Below are 27,341 nucleotides of genomic sequence, written 5' to 3'. Positions count from 1 at the left end.
GGAAGTTGTTTCTTACCACACTGATACGTGGTCGGGCAACACTCTCCTTCCGGCGGTGGCAAGGCTGTGCAATTCTTTCCATGAGTTTTCATCGGTGTTCCGCAATCTTGCACAGCGCATGCGATGTCACCGCGGAAACAATAGCAATGCTGACAGGGTTGGGTCGAGTAGATCAAGTCACCGTCCTCGTAAACTTTTCCTTCGTGGTAGCACTGCGGTGTTGCTCCTGGGGCCATCGTGGTAGTCATAATTAGACCGGGCGTTGGTTCAACCGTCGTGGCGAGTTCCTCGTCGTATTCTGTTGAAGATTTACAGTTATAATCCAAATGAAACATCTTCGCACAACTGATCAATACAATTAGTGAATCTTTATTATACAAATAATCTTATTGTATCAATTAAATAAAAAAAAAAAAAAAAAATGAAGTCAGAAAATTCTTAAGTAAGCTTAGTTAGAGTTTATAGTTTACATAGTCGACGAAAACGCTTTGGAAGGATTAGTGTTTTTCAAAATTTTGTCAATATCTTACTTTTCTTTTATAACGCAAGTAACATGGTGTAACAAAAATTCACATTTTTTTTAACACGATGTTTCGCTGTTTAATGCCGTTTACAAGAAACTTACCGCAATTATATTTGACAGGACAACAAATTCCCGGTTGATAAACAGGCTTGCATCCAGCAACACGTAAAGTACACTCCTGCATGACGCAAGTAGTCCTATTCCTGATACAGTAGCAGAGTTCGCAAGGATTCTGAGGGTCGGTGGGTAATTGGGCACCATCCGCGTAGAACCGATCGTCAACATTGCATCCATAATTGTCGTGGAAACCGACCGCCGTAGAACCGGAAATTGCTGGCGCGCTAGTAGTCGAGGTCAACAGTTGTACCGGCACTTCTGGGCAGGTGATGACAGGACAACACTGATCCGGGCGTTTTTCAACCGTGCAGTCTTGGCCAATCGCCTTGGTGAAGGGACAAACCCTCAAGTAACACATCAGCATTCGATTGTGACACGTGCAGTTCAGGCATGGCTCGTTCGTTATGATTCTATCGCCCTCCGCATAGTGTTGAAAGTTATAGTAGCATCCAGCTGTGGCTGTAAATTAACAAAATTATTTGTAATACTTATTTGTGTTTTTCTTTTAAATTTATATAGAGATTAAATTTTTTGAGTTGAACTGGATTTAAAGAGAATAATTGAATTTTTCTAATTAGTTTAAAGAGAATGAAAGATTGCATTCTATTAAAGAATATGCATTACAGAGTTATGTGAATATGTGATATTGATTAAAACGGTGCACGACGTTCTTAATATTCATTGAAAGAATTGAATCGTTAAAATGGCACGTGTTGTCTGTTCCACTCCGATAGAAGCTACAATTAACCTCACGTCGTCGGTAACGTGCGTGTACATTGATTAGATTAGGAGTAATGAAAGTCGTCACGGCGTACGTACCACCATCGTATTCTGCTACTTGTGTGGTATCCTGGTCATATACAGGTGCTGTAACAGAAAAATATATACATTTCATTTCATGTTCTCATTATATGATCCAATGATTTCTTATTCAAACGTGACAATTCACACAAATTATTAGCAGGAGTTTGTATTTATAGCTCAACTTAGTTCCCACAGTTCTCTGATTTAAGAGCTATATTAAAAATACTCTAAGATTTCAAAGGTGATAATTGCAGCGCTTAAATTATGAATAGTACGCGTGCCAAACATGTAAATAGGAAATAATTGATTTAGTGGAAAAGTGTGTAAATCCCGTACCAAATATTAATTTTGTTTCTATATTTACATATTTCGCTCAAATTATCGATCAATTTATCAAAATTAACAAAATATATATCTTTTTACTCGTATCGAACTTTTCAATTTTTAAACATTTTATTTTTTTTTTCTTAATTTTTCCAGACGCATGGAAATACTTATAAACAGAGTTGTGCATAGCACGAAAATAACATTCATTTCCTGGAATTCATTATGGAAATTCCAACGTTGAAATAGCGTATGTACGAGGCTAAATAATCTAAGGAACTCTATTTCCCATGAAATTTCATAGGGAGACGAGTCGTGTCTCTGCATGCAGTTTATCATAGTAATTACCGGCGGGATGCGTTTGTCCGGAGGGTGAGCCGGGCTTTAACAACGGAGTGAGTCAAAGCGTCATATGGCGCGAGCGTACGTGGGCGAATTCTCGTTAACACCCTCGCCCCAGTCGAACGAATTGTATGCCGAGTGTGCATGGAATACAGAATTCTTTTATTTTTTTCACTCTATCTCTTGCTCTGTCTTTGCCATTCGTTTATCCTTATATCCTTGCTAGTTTTCACCGTCGACGAATCCATAGTAGAAACGCACGTGCACAAGCTTCGTTCTATCTCTATCTTTCGCTTTCGTTTTGTCTTTATCGTTCGCCTTACACGGCGTCGTTTTCGCAATTTCTTCGGAATTGAAGTGCTGCGCGCGCGACTCGAGAGTTCGATTGTTTGTGAAACGCGACACGCCACCCTTTGCAAGGTACAATCGGTTCTCGCCATTCTTCCTACTCGAACAATAAGCCTCTCTATTCGCCGATAGGATCTTCTCTTTCTAGGATGTTCTCTTTTTCCGGTTTACGTCTTCGACTCGCGTTTATTGCGAATTTCAACGAAGCGAGATTTTCTTAGAATAAAAGTTGGATATTGGTTACGAAAGAATTTGGAAAGTACGAAGCTATTATTGGCGGAACTAGTTGCAAGAGACTTTAGATAAAACGGAAAGACAGAAGTTTTTCCGAAGAAAAGAAAGTCTTTTGATACAGGATCTTACTGTTTAATATTAGATAGCTGGTTTTTCTGAAAATTGAATTCCTTAGAAATCGTATCGAGATTAATAAAGATACAATAGGCTGAATAGAGGTATAATTGTTTCTTTCTGTGATCGTTTCACATTTCAGGATATTTTCAGAATTTATTGTTATAAATCTTTATTAGAATATTTTTGTGCTATACAGTTTTTGAACTGCGAATGTTTCTAATATTTTAATAATGGTGATTCTATTCTCTATCTATTCTGTGTGTGTACTTTGATTTCGAGATACTTGTTTCATAAGTTACCGACGTGAATGTGGAGAATGTACGAATTCGCAAATGACGCGCCGTCCTCTTTTCGAAAGTCTCTGCTTGTACTTTTTTCTTTGAAAACCGTCCAGGAACTCTTTGAAATGCACAAAACGTCTCCGTACGCGGATACGTGCATTGCGAGGCGAAGGATTCGAATGTCCAGCATGATCCCTTCATTGAACGAACCGTGCTGGCAGATTTATTATATGGCGCTGAAGATGCTTCGCGAACTCTTTTATGGCTCGTATTACGATCTCCTTTTTTTCAAATCGACTACCTTGATAAATTTTAATACCATCATCTCGGAGACTGGAGTCGAATAGACCTGATTAGTGCGAACTGGAATCTTTCTTCGACAGACAATATTTCATTGAATATTAATCATATGACGTAGCTTCGAAACGTTGAAATTCAAATTAATTTCAAGCTTCCTTACAAACATTGACATTTATCTTAGAACTTCTTTAGAACATAGCAGATCTAAAAGATGTAATAGTTCTTTAAACATTTACAAATTATATATCTAAAAAATATACAATATATCAATTATATATATATTATATATCAATCAATATATCAATATATCTTATATATCAATTATATATCTAAAAAAATAGAAAACAATTGCTGAATTGGTATAACTTTTCTAACATGAATGAAATTGTATGCTCATTCGATCCATTTTTATTTAAATTTCCATGTTTCATAAACTCTATTATTACATTATTCCATTCATCGTTAAGGAGAACTCGCTCCGAAAGAACATAACGAATGCAGACGATTTTCTTTATACAAAAATTTTCCTTTGTATTTCACAATGAATCAGATCACATTTCGTTCCAGATTCGACCAAAAAACCTATATCCCAGCTGACGAGCACTACGATGTGGAGACCGCTCGATCGGAAGTCGATCCGCGACTCGAAGGCGCGAGGTTGAAATGCGCGGCGTGTGCGTTTCCGCACGGTGTTCCCGGCCAGCCACGGTAGAAGATTCGCGTTTCCATCCTACGTGCTTTGCTCGGCAAGCCAAGGCATATTCGAGAATCAGCATTCCAGCGCTGTGCGGAGCGTGCAGCAGGCGTCGGTTTCCAGCGAATTGAATTGTACTGGGAAGCACACCGTGGTCTGTGAATGGAAGGGCCATCCGTGTCTCTGTCGCGAGTCCCACGAACGGATCCCAGCCGCGTGCCTCCACGTTACACGGGCCCAGCACGTACTACGCGTATACATATATATCTACATATACATACTATATATAAGTTGCTTCATCGAGACGATTCTTGTCTTGCACGATGGCCGTGCTAAATTATTACGGCTCGTTCGGCCCTTGCCAGCAAGTAAGGCTTCATCGAGGTGTCGGCGTGTCGCGCGAGATTATAATCTTGGATCACTTTGTATTCATTCAACAGGAACGGACAACCGATGAACGAGCAAATTTACGACAACTGTGCCCGGTTTTTTTCTCCGCATTTGCAAGAACCTAGATGAGCGTCTGTCGAGGACCCGTTACATTGTCTCTGCTTACTGAGATTATCCGGCTATATAAATGGACGAAAGGACGACAGGTGCCACAAAGAAAGTTTTTGTATTGTTGGGATAAACAATTTGTTCGCTTAGCAGGGCGAAAGATATCGGAGAACCGGTTCTTTTTGTTGTGAATTTCTTCTGTATTCAATTTTCGTGCAGAAGATCGAAAAAAGTAACTCGTTTGTCCAGTGGTTCGATCCTGATCGATTTAAAGAGTCGATCGAATTAAGTGGAATAAATTGACGGAGTAACGGGAGTATCGACTGTCAGAGATATTTCTGTTCTCGGAAAGATGAACTCTAACAACAATAATATTTCATTTCGATCTGTAATCTATAAAAAAAAATCGTTGCTGCCTCTATTTATTAATTTATCATTAATATGTAACAGTTCGATCAAGAAGCTAATATAAATTAATTGAGATTGCAAAGTACATATGCTTATCGAAGAAGGAAGGTTCCGGTCGTTTCGTTCCACGTACAGGTTCTTCGACCACGGAATTGCATTGCATGTAATTAACCAAGGACAAACAGACGGCCTTTGAATTATCTCTGAACAATAATGGCGATCTCGCTTCGTGCGGCGAGGAAAAAATTCATACGTTCTCGTAGGAACGGTAATCGAGGCCGAGCTCTTATTCATCCTCAGAGACGCACGATTCATTATATAAGTCAATGTTCTCCGGTTATTTAGCTCTCACTCGCTCCTTCGATCGAGCTTTTTATTACCGAGTCTTATGATTCTCTTTCCCTCTCGGTCGAGCGTGTGTTCAACAGCTCGTACAACGAGCTGTTGCGGACTCGGAAGAGGAAAAGGAGAGAGCTAGAGAGAGTAAGAAGAGAGAGAGAGAGAGAGTGAGAGAGAGTTTGTGGAGGTTGGTCAGGCGAGCGAGAGCAAAGGCATTGCGCGCGCGTTATGAAATCATCCCGGCGGCCTTGCCTCGCGAAAGTTCATTACCATCAACCGCACACGCTCTGATGAGCACCTGGCTTTCTGCTTCCCGGCGCGTATCGCGTGCACGAAATTCTGCACTACGTGTCTCCCAAGGTCGCGGTTACCCTGCACCGCAACCGCCATGGGGATTTCTCTTCATGGCGATGGAAGATGAAAAACACAATGAAGTAATTGCAACCCTTGTTGCGTCAGATGAAAAGCTCTATTACGAACAGACTCTTTGACTTTTTGTCGGCAGTATTTGGTTTGTTGGTTGATATTTGGATGATGTATAGTGTTACGATTCTGGAAAGTTTATTATGGGTCATTGCGATTTGGAAGATTTATTGAATTAAGAAAATTGCAAATGGGAAACGAAAGAGTAATGAAATGTTACTGTTTGTACTAAAATAAAAGCTGGACATGATTACGCAGCAGAAAAGGAACAAGAAATAGCGAACTATATTCTACAATATATTTTGTGCTTCATATTCTTCCCATAAATCGGAGATGATAAAAGTGAAGCCAAACTTTTTGGCGGTATATTGATGTGCATTTTATACATAATTATTGCATCCTTCTGATGAGATCTAATATTTTCCTTAAGTAGGTAATTACTTTATTATGGAAGAGTTAATATTTATAGTTAGGTTAGGATAAGTTCTACGATTAGGTTAACTGGCGAGTTTCATTAATCATCAGTGTGCTACTCGTTTATCAAATACCCACTAATGCCTGAATAATTAGGTCATCCATAGAAGGAAGCTCTTCTCTCAACAGAAGCTACAAAAACAGTGAAAAATCATCTAGCAATCTCGCGTAAATCAACATGATTAATAATTTTCAATTTCTAGCATTTACGTTTACCATTTTTCGCAAAGAGGCTCGATTAACTTGTTCATTATCCCATGTTTAGAACGATACTTTCTAACATTAACATACACAAGCTCTTCGCACGCGACGATAAATTGTACGAATGGCAAATGATGACGAATGACTATCGTCGTTAGCGTTTACGTGAGAAATTAAAGCTTTCCTAATGGGTCGGAAAGTATCACTACTTGTGCTCTTCCGACATTCAATGTCAATGTCATTGGTATCGAGCGTGTTGCATTAAGAGAAGTTGACTAACCGGTTCTGGCGTAATATCGCGAACGTTCGCTCGCAGCAACGGGGCTGTTTCGAGGACAATTATAAATTATCTCCTATTTTCAATCGAGTTTATTGCCGCTTACAATATCGCGAAGCTACGGTAAAACGAGAATGAGATTCGAAGACAGGTGGCTAGAGGAATAACTGGTAGCAAGTGCAACTTCTTCTTGCGGTTCTGTTATGAACGATGGCACAGCTGTGGTTACTGAATGCAGATGTTCATCGTCGTTGGTTACTTCAGAAAACAGAGATGAAAACGCATTTTCGTAAGATTCGGAAGCCCTTCTGTTTGTAAATCTATCGATTCATCGGTTCCTGTTTCACGCATTATTCTTTATCTTCGCAACATCGTTTAGTTATTAGCAAACAAGTTTTCTTAGAGATAATAACTTCAAAGGAAATGGTATATAATGTTTTATTAATGGAGGCATAGGATTTGCTATAGCGATGGTTTCAATCCATTCAGAACGAAATATTGGTTTCGCTTCATCGTAAATAATATGTGATTGTTTGATTGAGCTGAAACGAAGTGAAAGCTATCATTTGTGATCTGTAAAGAACGGTATTTCAAGAAAGCATTTCAACAAAATTTAAAAATCTCGGAAGATTCGGTATGATCGACTGCAAAGTACATTTTCCGATAATATGTTCCAAACTTTACCAATATAATCATCATAATCGAGTTCCGTAACAACGTTGATGAAATTTCAAATGTTACCTACAGCGCGCATAATATATTCATAAAATGTACTCGTAACTGTTCGAATACTTTAGTGAGCTTGTGCGCGTCACGTTCAACTAGGCAAATTCGCAGAAAGGTCCGGTGTCACGCGTTTAAAGCACGAAGACCGTTTCCCAGGAGAGGAGCCTCGAATTCCAGGACCCGTGCCAGAGGCAGAGAGAAATTAATACGATCATTTAATCCGTGTCACGACGAAGTTGCACCCACGCGTTCCGTTATACCATACCTTTTGTCGAATGACCGCCGCTGACCTCATCACCTCCGGTAAGGTAGCGAAGAAAGGAGCTGAGAAGGATAAAAGGAGAATCGAGGGAAGGAATGAACGAAGACGGAAAATATGGGAACCTGTTACGACGTACCAGTCACAAGGAACCCTTTTCTCAGTCCTGCCAGTTTCTAAGAGGATCCTTCGGACCGGTATAGTAAAACCGGGCTGTTCCATCATTTGTTCTTGTTCCCCGTTTAGGAGTTACTTCCGTCTTGAAATGTGTTTTCACGCCCGTGACGATGATCGTAAACGACAACGATAAGGAGCTGTGGTTCGCAAATAGAGTAGAGGAAAGTAAACGTTTGTTGGGACGATGCCCGGGCGCGATAGAGAGGGTGTATAGGGAACAGTATATAGAAACCTTGGAGCTATGTTGTTACAGAGTTTTCATGGCGGTAATGAAAATAGTAATTGGAATGAAATTATCGCGGTAGGTGGATGTTTTTAACGCCAGAAATACTAAAGTTTGCTTTTTATACCGTCGGAATAATCGTCAAAGAATCACATGCAATTATTTTAAATAAAACATCACTCAGCTTCGTGAGAATCACTGAGTTGTTGGCTTTTTAACAGTGTAATAAAATGAAGAATTTACTATGAGCGGTACTTTATCGTCAAGATTCCTCGCACCTCTGCTACCAGATACAACATATAAATGCTTTTAACTTTTTATTTTATGGGAATTGGAATCCTAAAACATGCACCGTTGTGAATCGACTGAAATTTCTATAATAAAATTATTAATTGTTGTGGTTATTCCGAAGAAATCCCAACGTTAATAGGTCAACATACCTCAACTGGTCTTTCTACGGTTAATTCAGATCGATGCCCTTTTCTTTACCGGGGCAACGAATTCTCGACAAGGATTATGTAACCCTCGTGTACCAGAAGAAAAATAAGGCGTTTGGAAAACCAGCTAATTATGCAGCAGTGTTTGTACAAGCACAGCGTGCGTGTACTCTTGTTAATGACGGTTGACCGCTACGTTTACTTTACCGCTCTTTTACACGTCCCGAATTTTAAGTGACGTTCGAATTCGCCGTTCGAAACGCGCGAACAACCTCGGAACCGTTTCCTTTTCTCCCGGTATTTCGAATCGCGTTTAAGATTCGAATACTTGCTGCTAGACAGTAGGGTAGCAATTAATTACCGCGATAACGAGGAAAGATAGATGTATCCTCAAACAGGCGCCGAGACCCTCCTCAGGAGGCAAATAAACCGAATGTGTTTGCCCGAGCATGTTTGATACCGGCGTGTTATTTATCTGGCAAATGTACACGACCAAGACCAAGAGTCTTGAAATTACTCTGATTTTAATTAAAGATATCCGTGTCCAACGGCGGGGATGTAAAATCGATTTTGTTATTATTAGCCGGAAAGTTATTACTGTTGGACGTTTGTACAGATGAATCGATGTTAAGTAAATTTCATTTTTATCTCTCGCACTCCGAGACTGAATTATGAGTTTAAGTAACTCAACGGAACGAGAATAATAACTTCGATTATTTATTACAGGAGTGAATAATAAAATTAAAAATAATGCCTCTGTGAAAATATAGTTTCTCAATGATGTAGATACATGTATTGCAAACATGAAGTTTATTAATTATCTATCCTTACAATGCAGTATTTTTATAAATAGAATGGAAATCTGGTAATGTGTAAAGTTTGAAGATTTTGCATTCCCTTTGTTAATTCCGTAGTCGTTCACAGTTACCTCTTTGTTACCGTGAGAGTTAAACGAAAGAAACCTTGAGATTTCTTTTAATACCAAATTGTGGTCCAATTTCTTCTATCCTTCTTATTCTTATCTCATTCGTATTACAAGTTAACTACCAAACTTAACAAAATCATATCCAAGGAATTTTCTATTTATCTATAGAACTGAATAAATCTAAAAAATCTAGCAAACTAAAAAATCGAGCAATTACGCTGACATTACGATGAGATAACTCTTTCACGTAACAAACATTCCAAGAATGACGTCGCATTCGCTGAAGCAACTAAATTATTCGATAATATTTTCAGGAAACGTCGGACGAATGGTTCGAGAGCTGTCGAAGAGAAGTCGTGCATGGTTCGACGGTTGAATGATACTCGAAGATAACGACACTTTGGCCGGCATTAAGGCATAAATATGGAACGAGGGTCAGGTGCGGCGACATGGACCGTAAGTGGGCAACGTGGTGAGGTACGCGGTCAGTGACATCCGTGAAGCCATCTCTTCGGGACCTACAGGTTTGACCAGAATTCACAGCATCACGTGAATGCAGGCAAGTACAGGAACCGCTATTCGTGCAGCTGTGTAGCAACGACACGCATTTTTCTCTTCTTCCCTCCTTCTCCACGTTCCATAGATCGTTTCCGCGAGGATTTCGAAATCTCGTTCCCGGTTACGACACGGATATCACTTTCCTGTCAACTTTTTTTCGAGCTCGCTCGTCCAACGCGTCGTCAATCAGAGACGTCGAATCGATCGAGGATCGATGATCACGGCTTACTCGTGCGGTCGATGAATTACACTGGGAACTGGATTCGGTTCATTGAATTCAAACTTTTTCTTATTTGCTACTCGAGATACGTACAAAATGTCTTTCCACGCGGTCTCGTTTCGGAACGATCGAGGCGAATCCCTCGAGGATGGGGATAATTTCAACGAAATTGTCGTTCAGAATGGGAAGACAAGAAGATTTCTTTGAATATCCGAGGCCAACCAGGAGTTAACGAAACTCGTGGCTTTTTGTCAAAGGAACGTTTTATGGTGATGGCGATACGTCGAGAATATCCATCTTTTTCTCGAATGCAAACGCCCCGCAAACGCCCCTCAAACGCGCCGATTTGATGGAAGAAAACCACGTCGGCTGGTTGGATCGAATTGGATCGAAGAACGCGTCGATCTCGATGGATGCTCGCTCGCTCGAAAGGGAAGCTGTGGCAAAAACGGCGTCGATAGGTGCGCACGAGGGACAGGATCACCCAGTGATCTAGTTGAAAAAAGGAAGAATCGCGAGAGGAAAGAGAAACAGAGAGAGAGAGAGAGAGAGAGAGAGAGAAATGTACGGAGTCGTGGGGAATTCAATCGCTCCCCACGACCATTTGTCCACACCTGCTGTTCGTCGAACCAGCCAATTGTCGGCGGGGTGGAGGAGTGGCAGGTTCGAGGCAAAAACGTTGCATCTCTAATGAGTTCTCATTGACGATGCAACGTTTTTGCACGTCGCTGCGTTCGAGGTAACACGCTGTTCCGAGAATGATTCCCGATGGCTACGCGTTGCGACGGGAAACAGGATCGATGCTGAATCGTGGCGTTGATGGATCGCGGGAAGGATGACTAAGATCCAGCAAGTGATCGCGGTTGTTCGTATTTTTTTACCATCCGTTTTTACCGTTCGAGTGAAACCGGAAGATGTACCGATTGATCAGATGTTGCAACAACCCTTGTGAGAAGGTTAATAGAAATTCTGAATCAAGTGCGATGCGCTTGATTAGAATTCGATACACGTGTCTATTAAGGTGGTTGAATGCACAGAATGAAAATCGACGTAACAGAGATCCAATTCAGGAAGTGACGAATGTTAATTCTATGTTCCGATAGTTGTTTGTCAGTGAAATTAAAATTGATCAAACACGGAAGAAATAGAGGATTCTGACGCACACAGATATTACAGGTTCGAGTTTATATCTCTCTTTGTAACAGTGTTGGATATAATAGTACAGAACATACACAATTCAATTATGTAATAATTTTGTCCGGGTATAATTTCGAGGATTAACAGCTCTTAGAGTACTCTCTCTACTGATTTTCTCACCACGGATTTTGTGTTTTAGTCGACGAGATTGTGATCTTAGCTGTCTAGCTCTTGTACACAGTGTAATTAACTCGGTTGTATGATCTTAGACTAATTTTTAGAAAGTTAGAACACGCACATGCGTTTACTAACTTGTCTTTCGTAAGAATCTTGAGTATGTCGCCTATCTTATTGATGACTAGGTAATCACCCAACAATGACCTCATAAAAATGTAGTGATTGATCTGGAGTATCAGCGAAACGATTAATCTAGCAAGCCAAGAGATACGAAGATTGTCAAAATCAGATTGTCAGCATTTGATCGTTCATTGAAACAGATCTCTATAGATTTGGCATTGAGTATTCGCGAATAACGAAAAAAGATAGCAAATAAAATCGATTTATTTCTCCAACCATTAATCTGAACCAATTTTAATTCAACATTGATACAGAGCCAAATGAATTAGATAAATTTACCGACGTCACACTGTGTATTTTCCCACGAACTTGACCTTGAGTTTCACGTGACGTAACCCAGATGCAGGTGAAAGTGGTCTCTGCCTGCCTGCCTTTTGGAATGATTTCTGATGCAGCAACGGCATCATGGCCACAGGGCAGAGATGACTAATCGGTCTCCGATCGAATCTGTCAGTCGACCACGTTCGATCTATCGTTGACCGTGAATAGCAGGCGCGGTCAGGGATAGTCTGCATAATACGTAAAACCGGCTCGACGTAAACGGAAGAGAACGTATACGATATCCCCGAAGAAAGCATGGCTCTTGTGATGGAGAAGAGTGGCCGCACTGGGACGACCCGAGTGCCGTCGAAGAACGAATATGGTGTGCCAGGTCCATGGGAAAGCACCCTGGGGCCCTCGACTTGCCCGATGCCAGAGGTGAGCATTATGAGGTAAGACTATTCTCTTCTCGAAGGGAAAGGGAGGACAAAGATAGGTTCGATGTCCTGGCGGAGCCTGGCTTGTTCATTCAGATTGCCTGGTTGGGTTAGTCATAGCGGTGGTTTGGAAAAAGAAGATTAAGGAGAGATTCGATCGGGCTGATGGTCGACGAAGAATTAATTCTATCCCTGCATGTTTGTGTAAGTTAAATGTCGGGCAAAATTCAACCGCGAGAAACTTTTCTTTTGTATCTTGTTATTTTTCGACAATGTTATTTATTCGATGTGCTTTGAAAATTTATCAGAAGGTGTTTGGTTTGGTTATCTGGATAGATCGCTTTGTCGGATAGTATTTCTTTAATTTTATGTTAATACTACCTTTATTACTATTTTTTATATAAATAATTGTAACGTAAGTAATAAGTAAAAATTATTTATTGAATTGTTTTAACTCATTATGATCCAAATATAGTGTTACTGTAATGTTTCTTTTTAGAAGCTACTATTCTCTGAACTGCTATTTGTACGCTTTTCGTGCGATATCTAAAAATTTTTATAGAGACATTAATACAATTTTTAATAAAAAAATCACCGTAATCGTATAATCGCGTATTACCGATATTATTCTATCTTTTTAAATGAACGCGTGAAGAATGGAAAGTCTGATCGAAGAAAGTCAGCGTTCTTCCTCGTGAGGACTTCCTTTTTGTGTCATCTCACGTACACTTGTTCCCCGCCAAATGAGTTACGTTCCGACGCGTTGAGCGTGTACATGCAGTTGGTTGAAGCAAGACGAAAGGGAAGATAAAAGTCTTGTGGAGCGAGCGGGTTCTTTTGTGAAAAAATTTTCCTAGTGGAATCGCTCAAAAACTTACCAGAATTGGATTGCGATGCCAGTAGAACAGCCAAACAGAGTATAATCCCGGGTCGACAAGGCCCGGCGTTCAAGGCCGACATGTCGGCAGTCTTTTTCCGTTTCCTGAAACCACGAAAGACGTATTGTTAGCTACATCTGTTCTATTCGGGTGTCTAACTTCTTGAATAACGTTTCTTATTCTCTTTGATATTCTTTATACTACGAAGCATAAGTTTGAAACTTAAGTTTAATTCGAAAATATATAACGAAAGTTAAATATATTTTTCTATAAAGTTTGATTGTTTTAATTCGAACGAAGAAATTTTTCTTTCATTTCTTTTTTATTGCTATTATTGTATATATTATTTTTATTATTTTTATTTCATTGATTTTTTTTTATTCTTTAGAATATAAATTTATTACGTTTGAAAGTTTACTATATATCTGATAAAATATACAGCTAAAAATGCCACAATCTTTATTCTATATATAAGCATAAAATAATTATTTCATAAATTGTATGATTTACATTCAAAATTATACGCAGTTATCACAAAGCACGCGTAAATAATATAGAATTAAAAAAACAGGAGAAACTATGAATATTAGAAAGTAAAGAATTAGTGCATTCATGAATTTCTCAAATTTATGATATTTAAAGACCATTATTTTCTCGCATTACACAATCCAAAAGTGTACGTGTACTACTGTTCGAACCAATGGATTACTCAACATCCTTAAACATTTCTTTTCACGGCATGTCTATAAAGAAGATGCTGTCATTCTTCCAATTTCTTTCAAGCATTCAGTGAAGAGCGATTTCCGTAAACAGACGTCGGTTAGAAGTATTATACCTTGGCACATTGGTCGATCGCGTTTCTTCGTTCTTATGAACTCGACCGTGTACCAACAGCAAAATGTAATAAGCCATTGTTCGTTTTTCTCCGCTGAATGTTAAGGTCATATTTATCCTGTCACGTGGCATTCTAGTGTAACTGTCGTCCAGTGACAGCTGGACGTGCTTGGAAGCGAGCCAATCGCATACCTTCGCACTTCGACCGGCTAGTTCTCGCGATACATCGGCGTGGTATGCAGATCAGGCTGACGGATGAATAAGCACGCGTATTTCGGTGTCAACCGAGACGTGAAAATTCACGAACACGAGGAACGACTTGTATGTTGCTAGTGAAACCGATTCACATCGCTAAATACCAAGTCCCTTTCACGTGTGTACGTGGGGCGTGAATTTACGAGATGTGGGTGCGTGGGAATGCATGTTTGGATTCGCGTGATTTCCGGCTGTCTTTTCACGGTGATGTGTGCAGGAATTTCTCGTGAAATTCAAGGGCAAGTTCAAGGATAACCATGAAAAATCGGGAGTGCATTGGAATCAAAATCGATTCAATAAAAAAATAAGAAATTGTAGAAGATATGGTACTTGGGTGTCCGAATGACGTAGTACAGTGTTTCGTATGATTTTTAATTGCTTGAGTTTCGTTAGAGATGACGCAGATAATGGAAAAATTTTATGGGAAAAATATCAAATTTGAAATTAAAGATGAAGATCCGGTGATATACTAAAGTTGAAGAATTTGTCGTGGAGCTGTTGAGATTCGCATAATATTCAGCAAAAGTCTGGAATTTATGCGTTTGGGTGAAACATAACTTTTAAACAATTTACATACTATTAACTGGTTAAAGTTTGACAAATTCAAGGATAAAGATGAGAATTTAATGATATACTGGAATCGAAGAATATGTTAACGAAGTATTGGAATTCGTTTGATGTGTTTCGCAGATCTTTGCGCTGCGAAAGATACAAAAATAAAGATACGAAATCGATAATGTCGTAGCTGAATAATCTGTAAAAATTTACATTGCGAATTAATTGCGAAGATTTAGCAAGAGGTCAGAGAAGATTCAGTATTTCATCATCCGGAGTCAACGAACGACGAATGTGATAAGAGCCGGCATGAAGAACGAATTACGTATGTTAGGAACGCGTTTCACAGGACTAACCATTTAAAGAGAGAAAAAAGAGGAAAAGAGAGAGGGATTGAAGGGAGAACGAAGCAAGAGAGAAGGAACAAAAGGAAGAATTGACAGGAAGAGAAGGTGGACTTTGGTGAAGCCGGCGCATACCAGTTGCGACAGCGGCTTAATACAAAGGGCCACCGAGATAAAAGAGCGTGGGTAGTTTCTCTTTTTAAGTCTTCGACTTCATCTTTTCTCGTCGTCTACGTACTCCCTCCGCTGGAATTTCATTGTTGATCGAACGAGCGAGACAGAGAAAAATAAAGGATGGAAGCGAGGAAGGAACGCGACTCGTGACACCTAAGCTCGTGCCTGCTCGTTAACGACGCTGTAAATTACATCTTGCAAGTATCGTAATGAATCCTCGTCGTTGCTGGATGGATTTCCTCTAATCTTTTTTTTTCCCTTGCATATGCAACGAACGACCGAGGGAGTCACCCGTCAGAGGCTAGATGCGAAAATCCTGGTTCCTCACAAGCCGGCAAAAGCTGCTTGTCATTGCGTATTCAGGATACGGCCCATTGAACCAAGGAATTCGGTGAATGGGTATGAACATGCATTGACGAACGTCTCGATCCCTTGCCGAAGTATTCATCGGTGAATAAATGCAAACGCACTGTCGAGTGTTGAAGTGGAAGGGGGTTAGGCTTTTGCGGTTTGTATTGAGTGGTTGTCGATGAAAATTCAACACTTGGACAAATGTATTGTGACAGAACTTCTTTAACAAGTGCATAGTCCGTTGACCCATATGTGGTTCAGTGTACTCTTTACTCTACCTTTCTCTAAATGAGCATCAACATTTTAATAACGTTATGAGAAACTCAATAATTTATTCTTATGAATGTTATATGTAAATATTTATAGATTTTGTTGAATCGTGAATATGTTAATATTATACAGTTTTATAGTTAACGTAGAAATTCGGCTATCGGATTTTCAATGAATAATCGATCGACAGAAGCGTGAAAGCAGGGATCATACAAATTATTTCAGTAATGCTTACAACCCTTCGGCGTGCGCGTACACAAAGAAAAGGAGGAATTGTTTGACACGTCGCAACGATATGTATGCTAGCCACCGAAATTCCGTAAAATTAAAAGGGCCGCCACTTTCTACTCGCGTCTATTTTCTTCGAAATTCAATGAATTCACGTCCCATTGTCCTATTATCGCATTCTTAGCTAAACGTGCTCGTATGTTTGTTAACACAGACGACAAGGTAGACGCCGTTACGCTCTAACAGGCTAGAAACGGCACGCCCACACGATGACACGTCGTGAATGAAAATGCGAGCGCACACCTCGTTTCACCGGCCGATCGTTCTTTCTCTTTCGTAGCATCGTTCCCCTTTTTCCCCACTGTCTTGTCTACTTCCCTTTCGTCGTAAGATCGACATTCGCGTCGATTCACCCTCATTCGTCGCGAGTCGCGTTACTTTCCTTCTTGCCAGGACTCGGTTGCAGCCACACTCGCCGAACCGCGACTAATTTCACTTACGCTCTCGATACGGCCGTGCTGCAACCGAAAACCCGATTTCACGAAGCGATACGGATACAGATGAGTACCTGACAACTAAATAAGCGTAATCACGTCCCAATAGTGAGAAGCAAGTGATTTTTTTAATAGGAACGCTGATGGAATTAGCGAGTCATGGGCAATTATTCGAATTAGGATCACTAGATCAGGTTCTTTAAGAAATCATTCACTATATGTGGAACATTATTGATTAGAGCTCCATAGGGGAGCTCCTCATTAGGAGTTTGAAATTTTCTTTCATTACATTTTTTTGTTGTTTCAAAATAACGTATCGTTAGCTGTATAATTAGTCTCTTGTGAATGTGCCAGATTTTAATGTTACAATAATTTCTTAAGATTCAAAAATGGAATCTTGAAGTTCGTGCTCCTCGTAAGTAACATATTGTTCGCTGTAATTTGTCTCTTTTGAATTACCGCAGCCATACAGCATTTACTGACACAGCAAACAATAAGATTATATCACTTCCGTGTAAAAAACGTATTCATTACGCTAATTCAAATTCGATGGATTTCCTAATATTTAGAAACTAAATTTTGATAGTAAGAGCAATAAATGCTCTTTTAAAGTAGGAGAATTCTCTTATCGAGCTGATAGAAACCGTGGTTCAATAAGGCGCCCAAGTACAGATAAATTTGAGGCTAACCAGGAAATTTAGAAGTAGATCGAGAGGGCACGGAGAGGACAGTTAGAAACCGCAGTTAGAAACAACAGGCTGATAACGATCAAGGAATGATCTCCTCTATCCCGGATAACAGCTGTTCGCGCGATAATTGCCACAACATAGGAGTTTGGTTTGAGTATAAGGTGCAGGTAGATGCACCCACAGGTCCGGTGAAATGGGGTGCTTGGTGCCAGAGGTTCCGTTAGAGCCCGGAGGCTGCGTTCGTTCACCATTACCGTGGAACGCGGAATATGATTACCTTCACCTGGGAACAAACTGTTCGTATCCCCTCCGGTGCGGAGACCGTGGGCGAAGTTTCCACCACGGAACCCGTGTCCCGGTTAGCCGATGATACTCGACGATGTATCGTGATTAGGTAAAGACTGGACCTCCGCACGATTTCCGACGTTCCAGGCCGTGAGATTGAGATCATGCGGTCTGACTCTAAGTCTGCGTTATATTAGGTTCGTGCATAGGAAATATCATCTCTGAAGTTTGATTTTATAGCACGCGTATCATTTATTAAATTTAGTCGAGTGTTAATTAAGGTATTACACATTGATCCATACGTTGTGACCTTTTTTGTTCTGGAAAGGTATCGTTCTCCGACAGAAGTTCCGAAACCGTGAACAATAGAGCGGAGTATGTTGTCAAAATTCGTCTTTTTGTAACTCGAGATCCTCACAGTCTTAACACGTGAATATTGTAACTTTGCTCAGAATCTAATAAAAGACATTAAATATTCACCATTCTGTACACCAGCAATAGCAAATAAATGCGAATATAGAAATGTTTTCTTGCAGGAACACAGCAAGATTCTTCAATCAGTAATTTAATTGAGTGAATTGTTCAAGATCACATTGGTTCACGCTTGAACTTATAACTCACAATTAATTTCACCTAAGTCAACTTCCTCGATTACAATCGGCAACGAGCATAACCTTAATGCCACCTGAAATTCAGAGATCATAGATTTCGGAATATGACGACAAACCAGATCAAATACGGCATCGTTCACACGTACAGTTAATTCGATTTCGTTTCGATTATGTTATATGCGTTGTATGTTATGCAAATGGACTCGCATGCGTGCAACGAGCGAGATCACGACATTGGAACTGGTCCCAGTTCGAGAAGCGCGCGATAAAACGTTCCTTACCGTTCTTATCTATTAATTGAAACGTTTTCAATAATTTACGTTCGATAATTTTTCGAGAACCAGAAGAGCTTCTCTTTACTTTTGTCCATTCCTGTTTTATGGCTACCGAAGTCTTTTTTAATCGTAGTGACTTGGGTGGAATGGGTTATTTTTGTTAACTTGTTATCGGTAGCGTGCGCATAACGGTGATATTTCGTATAAAGTGCTGGAAGAAGTGGACGTGGCACGGTGACACGATGCGAGGTTCTTACTTCCGACATGGTAATACCATGAATGAGTATCGGGCCGATCGAGCAATGACTAACGGACCTGTCCGCCTCTCCTAAAAGGCAGACTGGCCCGTTGAAACGATGCTTCATCTTCTTAGAGGGACGACATGATGATTCGACGTCCAAAAGCTCGATAATTGACAGGCCAGGCTCGTCGGTTATCTCGAATCCTACGCGGTAACTGGTTGTCCTGCTTTGGCTATAAAGTGTCCTTGGGAACCTGTTCGAATCATGTGTGCTTCCCACATTAATCAAACCACAGTCGAGATTATTATGTCTCTTGACAAATGGTTATTTGCAAGGTACAAGAGTTTGGAGCCAGCTCTGATATTCTCGGTTTATGAACGAAAATAAAATAGGAAATTACGTAGTATGCTATTTCTGAGTTTCAATAGGTTTCTTAGATTTCACTTCTACCGTTTTTTCATTTTTCAATGCAGCAATATTTGATAAAAATGGTAAGCAACGAGTTCTACACGTTACAGAATTTTCTAATTTGAAATTCTCGCAATTTTTTAGCTGTAGAGGATTAAATGCGAATTCTGAATCGAATTGTCTAAACGACAGCATCAAATACAAGTTAATAATCTATCCATTCGCTGTCATGCGTGTTAATTTAAAATGCGTAAAAGCTCAAACATCCATTAAAAGATCTTGGAATAACGGTAGTATATATATAGACAAAATAATCTGTGGACATACACAGCTCGAAAATATTATAATTCTAAACCATACAAGAGTACCGTACGAGACAAAGCTAACATTACAAATTAATTTTTCAAGGTTCACTGCACATCGCGGCCAAAGGTTAAAGAGGTACGAGGTTTAACGTGGTCGCTAGCAAAAAGTAATTTTATGGCTAATACCGGAGGAAGTTTCAAAGAAGAAGGCAACAAGCTCCGTGCCGCTGTATCTGATACAAGAATCCTGGTCGAGCCGGTAACCGGGAGTGGACCGAATGCAAAAGCGGCTGCGTCGTGATCTGCACGTTTCAGTTTATGGGCGCAAACGGGTTCAAAGATCAGGGATCTGTCTTTCTCTATTTCTCTTTGAGGGCGTGAAGGTGAACACTCGGTCAAGTCGAAGCTAGTAAATGACGTTATGTAAATTGTCAGGTATACTGTAAACTTCCGTGACTCTGCTACCATTAGCAGGGACTCTCCACCAGGCATTAGCACTGGACTTTTCCAATAGACGCCTCTAATCTTCCCTATTCGCGGGTGTTATTTGCGCTATTAATTATGAAAATTCCCTTTTTGCAGCGATCTCCGTTCATTTCGTTCCTGTTACTTGTGTGTTTAGGAGGAAGGTTTGGTCTGGAGAAAATTCTCTGTCTCGTCTCACCCCTGCAAGCCATCTCGTTTCCGCATGCCGCGAGTACTGAACAGTTGCAGACTGGTCCCGGAGGCTTCTCGACAGGTTGACGGCGAGCGGCTCGTTACGCGATCATCGGCGGGCAATCTGAACTCGAAAGGAGCCGTACACTACGGGGAGCTGCGTACGGCCCTTGCTGTTCGATACAAACGAGGATTCGTAGCTAGCAGTGGCTTCTGCGTACCACTGATCGTCCGATCCCCACGTAAAGGATATTACGTTGGCTATGTGCCTCTCAAAGTTCGCGTAACATTCAATTTTCCATCATCGATGAATATACGACTGGTCTCTCCGACACAAAGAAGCATCAAGCGACGAGACCGTCCGTCCGATTCATCAACGTTATTGTAAAACGTAGAATCATCCGACTGCTGGCATGAAACGGCACAAATTGCACGCAACGAAGAAAAGTCAGTCTGAGAACGCGGGTTCCTCGCAGAAAGGTTCAGCAAAGCACGATATCCGTACGGCGGATATTACGCCGGAGAAATCATTAGCACGGGGCTAAGCTGTGGCTAAGAGCGGAGGCAAGCTTCGGCTTGGCCGTGTTTAGAGCTCCGCGAGGCGATTATATTGCGGGTTAAGGGGCTATCGGGTATTCATTACGCCTAATGACCTCTCGAAGCGGCGAGTGCTTTTGGGCACGATGAAACGATGGAACGTGAGGCGGCAGCGGCACGGTCGGAGAAGGCACTCTCGGAACAACGGGGTTCGATTACTCAGGGCCTCGACGTTCACACGAGGGTGCTCGAGCAACAGGTCGGCATCATGTACACGGGCCTCTATTTATAGATCTACCTGAGCTAGAATTACGTGGGGTCGAGGATAAGCCTGCCGACTCCTCGTCTTCACCTGAATCCACGACGAGGTTGTTGCGAGGCTCTCGTCGCTACCCTTCTTCGGCCATATTTGGTTCGTTCGCACCGGCAAATCGCGTTTCACTCGGTGATTCTTAGGAATTCGCCCCGACCGATCGACCGGTTCTACTCCTTTTTCGCATTTTTTTATTCCACCCTCCCGGGTTTTTCCCCATCTTCTATCTCGCCATGAACTTCCAGAAATTTATCGGTGCCATGGAACTTCGTTGTACGAATTTCGCAGAATTTTGGCTACGTAACCGTCTAGTAATGCGGGACCCTATAAACCACGATGAAGAAAAGATTACCTGGTCCATTAGCGTTCCTTACCCTTAGCATTCTTGATAATTATACGTTTTGGATGTAAATTTTTAAGGCAAATAACATCGTCTATTTTTATCGATGTTAAGATAATTCATTTTCAGATAAGTAATTTTTGTTTCTAGGAATATTTCAAGAATTTTTCTACTTTAACTACGTATTCCCAAAAAATATACTTTGAACAAATCATACGAATCAAGTAATTTTAATTCAGTAGTCTTTCGGATAACATCGTTTAAATAGAAAAAAGACATTTCATCGCCAAATTACCAATCGATATTAACGTATGGCAATTCATACATTCATCGTAAAATTATTTATTAGAAGTAGCGATACGAGAAACGAGTAGAATGGATCGTTGCAGGATACGCGAATCGAGGCACGGAGAGATTCCTTCACTAGCCGGACAGTCTAATCGTTTTCGACGTAATAACCTCGAACTACTATCATTCTGTTTTTCGAAGACAACGCGAAACCATTCGAGCATGTCGTAAGAGAGTCTTGGAGGAGCGCATCAGGCTATTCAAAGTCCCCCCTCCCCATTTATCTTACCCATCCTATGGAGTTGTGCGTCGCGATTGAAACGTCCCCTCTGTGTCGATCGATCGTTCGATCGCTCAGCAGCACGTAATAACGAGTATTACCGCAAGATGCGGCGATTCCCCTGGTATTATAATATCTCGTCGAAAGATCGCATCGGGGCTGGGTGCCTGTAACCTCGATAGGTATCTCTCTTTTTCTCTCCTCTCCCATCTCTCGATTCATCCCTTGTGATGCCTCGTCACGGAACACGCGGCTATGCTCACGTTTAACGCGATGCATCGGAATACTTCTTTTCGTACTGTAATGTTACTGTTATTATTTAAGCCGCGGTGTACATTCATTACTGTGATTATTAAATTTGAGCAATTTGCCGGTGGTACACGCCGCGCATCGTAAAATGGATACGCGTTAAGAGGCGCGCGCAGATACGCTCGCTCACTGCGCGTTCATTTTCGTTAAACGAAAGGGAAATTATTTCGGCGTACGTGTTCTTGTATTACGTTAGATCGGAGTTGCTCGAGCGGAACGCTGCCTGCGCGAAGAGGAAGATTACGAAAATTGAACCGAATTGATGAGGAATTTCGACTTAACTAGCGGATATGTTTCTGGTGAAGCGCACGAGGTAACGAGACGAACAAATCGATTGACATTTATGTTCCATGTCGAAGAAGATTGAGCGTAACGGAGGATCATGGAGGCAAAGAGTGTTTGAAAATTGAAGTTTTACAGATACGTTTTTGTTGAGTAGGGAACAACTCCAATAATAGAGGTCAGCGAATACCTTAATAAAGAAGATATTGATCAGTATCACGATCAATATACTATCAATGAATACTGCATAAGAAACATACTATTCTGTCGTATGTTGTTACTGAAATGTGTACTAAATTACTCACTAATTGCGAAAAAATATTTCAGTTTAAAGGCTACACATTAAGATGAAACGATCACACCGTTATAATTCTCACTGTTCTGTATGCTTAATTAATTATTCATATATGAACGTTATATCATAGAAAAAAAAATATCGAAAGAATTTAACACGGTGTACCTGAGAGATCTAGGAAGTCACCGTTCCTGTAAGGATCGCAAAGTTTTATCGTTATATACGAACGCAGCACGAAGTTGCTATGCGAAACAACTTTACGCCAGCGTACAATTAAGTTGATATTATTACCGCGCACACATAACTCGGCCGTAAGTTACTCGCATTCTTCGCATCCTGCCTCCGTATATCTCACTTATATATCTGGAAAAAGTAATAAAGGCCTAATCCCATCTTCAACGCCAGACGTTATTCTTCTTCCTCGTTTACGATTCCATCTTCTTGAAAGTCGTGTTTTCCCTCGGCAGAGATCGTGGTAAAATTCATGCAAAACGACGAAACAATTTCCGTTTCGTCTATCGCGATGTTCTCTCGAGACTCGTGTTATTTTCTTTTTCCGTTTGCAGCTCGTCTTTTTTTTTATAGCGGAAGTCGCTCCTTATCTAATTTCTCCTTCGTAGTCCCTGTCTTCCCCTTTCGGCGAAGACTTCCTGCTTTTTGGTCTGGCGTTTGTACAATCCGTTAACGTCTTTGCCACGAACACACTTTTCATCCTTTTCCTTTGCCCGAGCTTCGTTATCGACAGAGTTCCTTTGACTCAGCTTCCTCTTCCCCGTCATTCGTCGTTAGTCACCCTGTCAGCTTTCCACTTCTCTATCTGTGTATCGTTCGACGTAGCGTGTATAACGAAGAACATAGAGAGGCGAGACCACCGAAGAGAGAGGGAATTTAGAAGCCGCGATAAAAGCGAGGGTCCCTTCTTTGTTTGACGAGAGCATTTTTCCACAGGCGTCTTTCACGTTCCCATGCGAGATGCCTCTCCATCCTTCGTGGTGGCAGCCTGGCCGGGGCAAACTCACCGAGCTGTCTGAGTTTCCGGCGCGAGAAGTGCCCAGAGCTCGTGTAAACACGAACAACGCCCGTTCGTATACGGCCCCGGCTAGGGAATGCAACGACTTCTTCACGGATAATCCATAAGTGGCTGCAGCCCCTTGTCCGTGTGCCGTTGTTGTTGTTGCTGCTGTTACGCCAGTGTCTATTGCGTTGCAGTTCTCTCGGGATCCCGTGGCACGCATCCGCGAACGCGCTCCGCTTTATTCGCGCAACGTCTTGTCGTAATTTCAGAGGATTCTTCCCCGGTCGGTCGATCGTGCCTCTCCCTGTAATTTTAGCTTTCCCCCTCGAGCCGTTTCCCGGATGACTGCGATCCGAGACGCTGGTAATTGTAAAATTAATTTTACCACAAAGTGAAGCAAAGCCGTGGAAAAACAGGTTCCCGCGACTCTCTGGTTGACGTCTCCTCTCCATCCTGTCTTCCCTTTTCCTTCGGTTACCACTTTTTACGATATATTTCTCTACCGGCTCCTCCCTCCTAAAGGACTAGTAATCCAATTATGGACATTTTTTTGTCAAGTTGCGCGTGGTCCGCATAATACGAGACGCGATATTAGAGCTACGTAAGTAAATAGCATTGAAACACTGATCGGGAGAGCCGATCAACGAGGCAATTTGCACGAAATTAAAGTGGCGGCGATCCACGTATAGAGAAGAGGTATCGAGCGAGGGAGGGCTAATCGGGGCTAGGTAATCGGCGAGGAAGATGATTGGTGGCAGATGCGTAGCCCTGTGTCGCGATAGCGATCATGGACAGGAATGCTCATCCAAGTCTCTCCCTACGTTCTCTTTCTCTTCCTTCCTTTTTTATGATCTCTTTTGCTCTGTTTGAGCTGGACGCGCGCCCTTCCTCATTATTTCTCTGTTCCTCTTTAACCCTGTGATCGGAAAGATCAGGGCGTTTCGAACGCGCCGCAGCCGATCAGATCGCGTAATAACAGGAAGGCACACTGTGATCGCGGTAATTAAAACACACCACATTGTAATCTTCAGTCCATTAGAGCCCATCAATTACAACCTCCCCTCCCTTAACCAGGCGCATCTTGAAGCGAATCCACTGGCCGGTATCTGTAGTGCATAATTCAGGACGTGTTTCGCGATAATGGTCCCTTGGATGGCCAATGAATCGATAGGTTCCTGGAAAGGCACGTGATTTAGAGGAGCAGCTCGCGAATCCTTCTCCTCTGGTCCGTTCTCGATTAAAATTTTTTGTTGCTACGTGGTCTGTGTCCTGCCCCTAATGATCCAATTGCGGTAGCACCGCTCTCATAATGAATTCTGATCGTAGCTGGATTTCGAGGAAATTAGTTGACAGGGGCAAGGTCTATTCCCGTGGGTGATATAACATGGTAGAGACGATAGTCCAGTTTTTATCTGCGAACAGCTTTTCTGCCACCGAGAGCAATTTTTCACACGATCGTTTCTTTCATTCCTAAGGGACCTCTTGGACGAATGTAAAATATTTATGGAAACGATTTTATGGCGATAGATTCGCCGCGCTATAATGAACGTAGCGATTTACGCGTTTGTTCACGTCGATGCGAGGGATTTTTCTCAAGTTTCGATGCAAACAAACGATACGATATTATCTTAATTTTGCAACTGTGACCAGTTTAATTGCTAAAGATAGAAAGCAATTAAACTGTACAGCGTCAGCGAAAAGTTGAAAAGTGGCAACGATCTCATATCGTTCGATTATGATTGAGAATTGGCAATGTTTGCTTTTCATCGCAAATTTATTTTGCCTCTCAAAGCAATTATTGCCACTATAAATTCATAACAGACGAATACTTGATATTCCGAAGCTGAATACGAACTGTCTATAGCGGAAATTAAAGTGATGCGATGGATACTAAAATTTCGCATTTAAATGTGAACGTTCAAGTACATCTTGCTCCCCCTGCGAATATTTTTGCGTTAGTCCGAAATATATTGGAAGTAGGGGAAAGCGTCGTTGTTCTACAACGATGGAAGATTATTCCACGATCTCTATAAAAGCTAGCCGCGGAATCTCTAAGGAATCCAGTTTGGATGGAAAAATATGCAGGGGATCGGCTCTCGTCCCTCCTGGTTTTCAATGTCATTATATCTCCCCTGAGTATTGTCGTATGGATTTAGATATAACGCCATTTAAGCCATTCCTTACGTTCAGCGAGTGTAATGTGAACGCAATGCCATCACCAGGCTAATCTCGTTCCGCGTTACGTAATGTTTCACGTCCTTTCTCCGCTATCTTAACTTTCTTTGGGGATAATGCTCCAACCTAAAGCCCTAATCGAACGACAGGGTAACGTCGTCCATGCAAACGGGATCTGATCCTCGTCTGAATAATCGATGCGGTAAAGTAATGGGACTAAGAGTTGGATCGTTCGTTGAAAAATCCTCGTGAGTTATCTAGGCTCTTTCCTCGCTCTTCGACAACTTGAACCGCGTTCTTCCGTTATCAAGTATTCCCTCTCTTCCTTTGCTATTATTGGCAGATGCGGCCAGTTACGATCCAGGGAGCGCCGGAAATTGTCCGTTATGAGGAGCTCCGGTGATTAATTATTATGCAAACTAGCGGTATCCGTGTTTCTCATCCTTTAAGCGTCTCTAAGATGCCGCTGATCCTCTTGCGGCAGCGCGTGTAATGGCGTGTCTTTAGACTTGCACGGCTGGGCCGCAACGTTTGACAGAAATAGCATATAGCCGATGTTCACGGCGAGAAGAATGTGGAATGCCATTCTGACGGGCTTTTCTACGTGGTTCAATTGCAGCCTGTCGTCTCTGATCCTTGAAGACTGTAGAACGTTACTTGATGGGCAATATGTTACGGTTATTCAGAGGCAAATGGTATCGCGAAGGAGATGTCTTGTCAATTAATCCTGCCGGCGTTATGCTCGCGATTACAGTTTGTTGCGACTATTATCCTCATAGGTAACTCATGTTTCAGGCGAACGTTAATATCCGTGTTCTATGTTCGTGGCAACAGAAAAAGATTTCTAACGACTAAATATAGCGGATAGTGGTCTGTGATATTGGCGAGTGATGATTTAATATACGGAAGAGATTATACGATCGACAGGTATATTAAGCAAACTTTTTACTCGACCGTGACAAAAAAGCTAATAGTTTGACACCTTGCATCGTTCAGCCTCGACTCTGATTAATTTTTTTTTCTAACTGCTATGCACGGTGTAACTACCAAAGCGTAACACAATATTTCTTTACCCCGTTCCGCGCGATAAAAAGTTGCTTAATGCGACGACCGACGAGAACGTAGCGATATAACGATCAGAAGCAATCTTTCTCCATGACATGCTACTTCGTTCCAAAACAAACTCGACAACTGCAATGGTTGTATTCCGAGGATCGTTTCTGTATCTTCT

At 41.4% G+C, this 27,341-nt stretch overlaps 1 protein-coding gene across 1 annotated transcript in view; it reads right to left on the bottom strand.

Annotated features, from left to right (window-relative positions):
* Positions 1-27,341, bottom strand: part of LOC138179666 (mucin-2) — a 62,585-nt gene that overhangs the window by 15,582 nt on the left and 19,662 nt on the right. The window contains exons 2-5 of the mRNA XM_069112693.1: positions 13,300-13,403; positions 1,460-1,507; positions 626-1,099; positions 17-298 (exon numbers count right to left, since the gene is read on the bottom strand). Of these exons, the coding sequence (XP_068968794.1) occupies positions 17-298; positions 626-1,099; positions 1,460-1,507; positions 13,300-13,381 (886 nt within the window). The 5' untranslated portion in view covers positions 13,382-13,403. The remainder of the gene's footprint in view (positions 1-16; positions 299-625; positions 1,100-1,459; positions 1,508-13,299; positions 13,404-27,341) is intronic.

Source organism: Bombus flavifrons, chromosome 5 (genome assembly GCF_040668555.2).
Source record: "Bombus flavifrons isolate JBK064 chromosome 5, iyBomFlav1_principal, whole genome shotgun sequence".
NCBI classification, from domain to species: domain Eukaryota; kingdom Metazoa; phylum Arthropoda; class Insecta; order Hymenoptera; family Apidae; genus Bombus; species Bombus flavifrons.
Note: the sequence above shows the minus strand (reverse complement) of the source record. Positions and strands in the feature narration are given on the sequence as shown.